At 34.8% G+C, this 5760-nt stretch overlaps 1 protein-coding gene across 1 annotated transcript; it reads right to left on the reverse strand.

Annotated features, from left to right (window-relative positions):
• Nucleotides 1-1028: 1028 nt before the first annotated feature.
• Nucleotides 1029-3947, reverse strand: LOC143051380 (uncharacterized). The gene is made up of 3 exons (XM_076224304.1): nucleotides 3368-3947; nucleotides 1959-2242; nucleotides 1029-1221 (listed from the first exon to the last, which is right to left on the reverse strand). Exons 2-3 carry the CDS (start codon nucleotides 2199-2201, stop codon nucleotides 1072-1074), a joined length of 393 nt encoding a protein of 130 aa, XP_076080419.1. The 5' UTR covers nucleotides 2202-2242; nucleotides 3368-3947; the 3' UTR covers nucleotides 1029-1071.
• Between the last annotated feature and the right edge of the window lie 1813 nt (nucleotides 3948-5760).

The raw sequence follows: 5760 nt of genomic DNA on the forward strand, positions 1-5760 counted from the left end.
GATGGAAGAAACACGAGAGAACATGTTGCCAGATTATTTTTTAACCAATGAAATACATATTATTAACACTTTAATATGCTTTCTTACTTTTTCATAGACACATGATCCTAATTTATTGAAGACCAGTTTTATTACACCATGGTCTTAATGGTAACAATGTTTTATTTTGATGATGTTCAAAATAAGGAGACATGGGGTGTTTGTCAGTGAAACAACTATTCACCAAAGTGCAAAATAGTTTGATTTAAGCATTTTCTTGTTACCATATTTAATAACATTAAAACTTTATTCGATAAGTGTTTACGTTTTAAAGTAAAAGATTCAATTATTGCTCATGAAGTCAAACTCTTTACACAAGTGACACAGGCAGACTTAAGATGCTTTTCATGTCTCAGATCAATTACAGTTTCTTTTTTTTTTGTCAGAACTATTTGGTTCCCATTTTACACATCACTTCAATTACAAACGTATTCGATATTCAGAAAAGAAATTGGCGAACATTTTCCCTACCAAGTTCAACATGATATAAAAACAGGTGCTTGATTCTGTTCTGTGTTGTTCAATAATTTCGGGAAGTTTTATTGATAACTGTTATATACATGTAGATCGTTGAGGTTAATAGTTAAGACCTCCTTTATATAAAAAAGAAGATGTGGTATGATTGCCAATGAGACAACTATCCACATAAAACCAAAATGACACAAACATTAACAACTATAGATCACCGTACGGCCTTCAACAATGAGCAAAGCCCATACCGCATAGTCAGCTATAAAAGGCCCCAATAAGACAATGGAAAACAATTCAAACGAGAAAACTAACGGCCTCATTTATGTAAAAAATGAACGAAAAACAAATATGTAACACATAAACAAATGACAACCACTGAATTACAGGCTCCTGACTTGGGACAGGCACATACATAAATAATGTGGCAGGGTTAAACATGTTAGCGGGACTCTAATTCATTCAAATATACAACATGTATAATAATGGGAAATATATAATCATTTTTTTTCTCTTTTGAAAATAACTTTTAATCAATATAACATGAGAAGATAACAATTAATATTAGTTGGTAGTACCAAGAGCCTCTAGACACTGTGACAGCGACATTGGCTGGTATTCCTTTGCCTTGATTCTCTCCAGCAGTTCTATTTGCAAGTCCAGCTTTTTCATCTCCTTCTTCTGTTTTTCAATTTCACCCCTAAAATACACAACCTGTTGAAAAAAAACAGAAATATTAATGATATGAATTAATCAACAATTGTACATGACTAATTTGTAAGAAAATTACAAGCTCCTGTACAGCTGAATGACTACAATGTATTTCAAGAAAACCGATCAACATAGAAAAATGATATATATAGATGTGGGATATTGTAACCATGTGACAAAAAATTTCGAAACTACATTTAGAGGAAAGGGCCAAATACTCCAAAAATATGTATAGAAAGGTCGTATTTTGCAATAAAGGTATCCATTGGTAATCTTCTTTTTGATTGTTTGCTTGGACGCCATTTTAGAGAACATTACTTTGTCTGTGTCAGTTAAAAAGACTTATTTAAAAGGATACTCAGCGTTCATGTATCAGCATCAAGCAACATCTGACTAATATGAAAGTGCTCACATGTCATAACTCATCTGCTGACCAAATCTGAATTTGTTCGGTTAATTGGGAGGAGCGGACAAACAGGGTGAATGTAAGTCTTCGATCCCAGTGTGACACTCTGTGGGAGTGCACTAAATTGTATATGTGTAGACAGTATATAAATTGGAAAATTGTCCTGAATATGAATGAAACATTTGTCCCTTGATGTTAATGAAAGTATAATTTAACAATCAATGTTTAATATTACTACCAGTACATATATTCCAAAAAGAGCTATACATGTATTGCCAACAAAGTACTAAGGACACATTATACTACCGGACATGGTTCACTGTTATATATTCACCTGAAGCTCATGAACATCTCCTGCTGTGGCTTTTCTCTTCTTTGTCACTGTAGCAGCTGTAGGGACGGCACGGGATTCATTGTTCACAGGTAGGTTTACCACAATTGGTACTGCCCGGTTACCAATAAACCCTGAGAGAACTGATGGCGACTGAGGTGAAGGAGGTGTTGGAGGTTGTAGTGAGGACTCAGATTGGCATTCCATAGCTGACTGAAATAAATCCTGGGACCCTGTACAGGCCATTTCAGAATCATCTTCAGACAATCTAGCCTCAGTTGCACCAGCTAAAACAAAGACAAAATAGCTCTTAAATTTAATGTTGTAAGCCAATTAATACGCAAAAGTTTCAGTTTCAAAAAATCGATAGGGGGATAAACCTTTTAAAAATTAGATCATAGATCATCATACGTTTTTGAGTAGACCCCCCTTTTTTGTTGGTGTCGCAAATATTATTCTTACATATTTTCATTTTTTTAAACTACTTTTTCTATTTATTATATATATTTGATATTTTATCAATTGGTTTGAACAATAGTTATATGGGGGGACATCACATATGAAGTGAAATGTAGTTGAGATATTGTCACGCCATGCCAGAGGGCGACAGGTTGTATATTAGTATTTTTTTTTTTAACTTTTGATAACCCTCATAATACAGAGAGGTAAACATTCAGGTTTATTCCCTTTAAAACATCTTGTAAGAACGTGTTAATCAGGATAAACTTCGTATTGTAGTTGGTTTTTTTTAAGTTGTAAAATTCTAGCAAAGACAGGATATAGGGACGAACATTTCTATGGTACGATATTCATTCGGGCCGAGATAACATATTTTAATTGAGCGCCATTAACAAATTGAGGAGAGCACCTGTTCAGAATTCTCGCATATCAGCATGGGACAGTGATGTAGATTCACAAGAAATGATAGGGTTAAAACCTTTTCTTTATTCGCATATTGACAGGGAAAACGCAAATAAGATTGAATAACGTTTCATAAAGGTATAATTATATTTCATAACATGCGGAATTTGTAATGTTTACATTGTCACTGATTGTGAGGGCAAGGTCATTATTTAGTACATTTAAGTGCATAAACATCGAATGCGATGCAGACGATTTGATCATTTAAGAAATAAATATTGGTTAAATACCTTTCAAAAATATGAATAACTATGAACATATCCTTGTATAGAAAGTATTTGGGTGACAATTTAGCACATGAACAAGGAAAAACTTTATTTCAACAGTTTTCAACGATAATTTGGGTCCATAGTGATATCGGCGGACATCAATTTTTGCCTCTACATCGATGTTGTTCCTTCAACTAGGGCATATTAAAAGCACAACTGTTTAGAAATTTCCAGAGAAAGATCTACAGAAACTTTAAATTGATAAGACAAAATATTACATACCAATGATGCAGCTTTCTACACCTCCTATGCCCTTGAAGGAAGCAGAGTCCTTGCACAGATCTATGGTTCTGTTCACTGCCACACTCACTGGCTTAGCCTGTGGTCCACCACCTGTTTTACCCTGGTCTCTCTTGTTGACAGAAAAGATCTTCTTTGCCTATTTCTTGGTGTTGCCCCATTTATCTTTACACTCCTTGGCTGACCTATGGGCAACACCAAGAGAAGACACCATCATTGAAATTCTTCCCCAGACTGCTGTTTTTCTTTTATTTGTCAAAGAACTTCCAAATTTGTCATTAATGACTGCATAATTTTTTTCTACCTCATCTTGGAGAAGATTTATCTCTGTTTCCGAAAAATTTGGCTTTCTTTCCCTTGTTTTCTTAACATTAGACTGATTGCATGCACTAGCAGAAGGCAAGTCGGCCATATTTGTTTATGGGGGAAGTTCAGAAAATCTGAATTATGGGTAACTAAAATAGCCTCTAAACCATAGTTAAAATTTAACGACAGGTTAAGATTTGTTAACGGTCACGTTAGCTAACGCTACCGTTAAATCAACTTGAACAACAGCTTTTTAACCTTCCGTTAAGTAACGCCACGTTAAACTTTTTTTACGACACGTTAAGGCTAACGCTACCGTTAAGTTAACGACAAGTTGAACAACCGGCCCCTGGGGGATATGGGAACATGGTTTAGATAAACTAAAAAACAATCATCTCAAACAGTTTGCATCCTTGAATTAAAACAGAAATGCGTTACTCAACTGAAAAAATTGAATTCCTTGATGTGTTTGTACACATAGAAAACGGACAACTTAAAACAGATCTTTATACAAAATCAACAGATAAACACTTACATGTGTCGTCAAGCCATCCAAACTTCATAAAAAATGCTATACCATATGGACTCGGTATTCGTGTCAAAAGAATTTACTCAACAGAAGAAAATTACAAAACAAGAAGAGAAGAAATACAAAAGGAAAAAAAATACTACAAGCAGCACAGTTAAAGCCAATTCCAGGTACAATGAAATTACACCAGCTGATCTTTCAGAAGGAGTAAGAGATTGCTTACAGAAATATAAGTTGTACTTGCCAGGAACCAAGTGACTGCTCATCGTGTACAGGACAAGAAATCAAATTTTCAAGGATAGTGGCAGATAAAATACAGCAAGAAGTCAAAACAAAATTGAAACCACAATCGTTAGAATCTACTTATGCTGTTGACTTGACTGAAGAAAATCGACCCAGTAAACCAAAAAAAGCAAAAACAGAGGAACAGACAAATACTAAATTGCCATTTGACATGAATGAAACAATATATTGCCTTAAGAATGTGAAATCACACAGACAGTTAAAGAGTAGATGTAGCCAACTTATAAAAGACCTTGGGACCTTGGAAAGTAACCCATCGATGGTTAATATCATGGACCAGAGAATGGAAGTTGATGCAAAAGCAATGGATAACTACCAGATGATGTTCCAGATATAAGGGCATTATTTCCCTGTAAAGTAAGCAGTTATGGCAATTGTCTCCCATCATGCGGAAGTGTCTTTGCACATAAATCAGAATTTAAAGCATCAGAAATTAGACTAAGAATTGTAATAGAACTTGTCCAAAATGAACAACTGTACTTGGATAATAACTTTCTACTAAAAGGAACAACAAACACAACATCATCAAAGAACCTACCCGCAACATATGCACAATATTCAGACAGGTATTTGCCTGGAATTCATCTGACCGAAAATATTATTAGAAGCATTTACCTAAAAGAAATAATGAAGATCAGATTTGATAAAACGTTTATGGGAATTTGGCAAATACATGCCCTTTCAAGTGTGTTATGCACTCCAATATATTCAAAGTTTCAAAGCTGAAAAGTGCTTTAGTTGGAGATACTGTGTGTGTGTGTTGCCGACTGGATATGGTAAATCTTTGATTTTACGAAGCTTCGTTTTCTTCCGTAACAGAGTTGTAGAAGTGTCGCCCCTGAATTCGATTTTGTATGAACAGTTAGACCGGTATGGAGAACTTGCCATACATTTTAATGAACTTTTACATACGAACAGTGGAGCTTAGATAGCTTTAAAAGTCAAGTTTGTGATCGGAAATCCAGAACAATTTATCAACGAAGAAGCTTTTCAGCTTCTAAAAAATAAATTGAGTAATAGAATCGCTCATATAGTGGTTGATGAAGCACATTGTGTGGTACAATGGGAAATATGCAGGTAGGTTAATGTAGGATTTCAATTATGTTTTTTTACCCCCCCCCCCCCTTTTACCCTTTTTGTATCATATTCAGTTTGAACGCAAATAAAGATAATTTGTGACCTTCTTGGATCAGGCTATTAGAGTATCATGTTGGATTGTACGATTTCACACCTGGTG

The sequence above is a fragment of the Mytilus galloprovincialis genome, chromosome 11 (genome assembly GCF_965363235.1).
Source record: "Mytilus galloprovincialis chromosome 11, xbMytGall1.hap1.1, whole genome shotgun sequence".
In the NCBI taxonomy this organism is placed as follows: domain Eukaryota; kingdom Metazoa; phylum Mollusca; class Bivalvia; order Mytilida; family Mytilidae; genus Mytilus; species Mytilus galloprovincialis.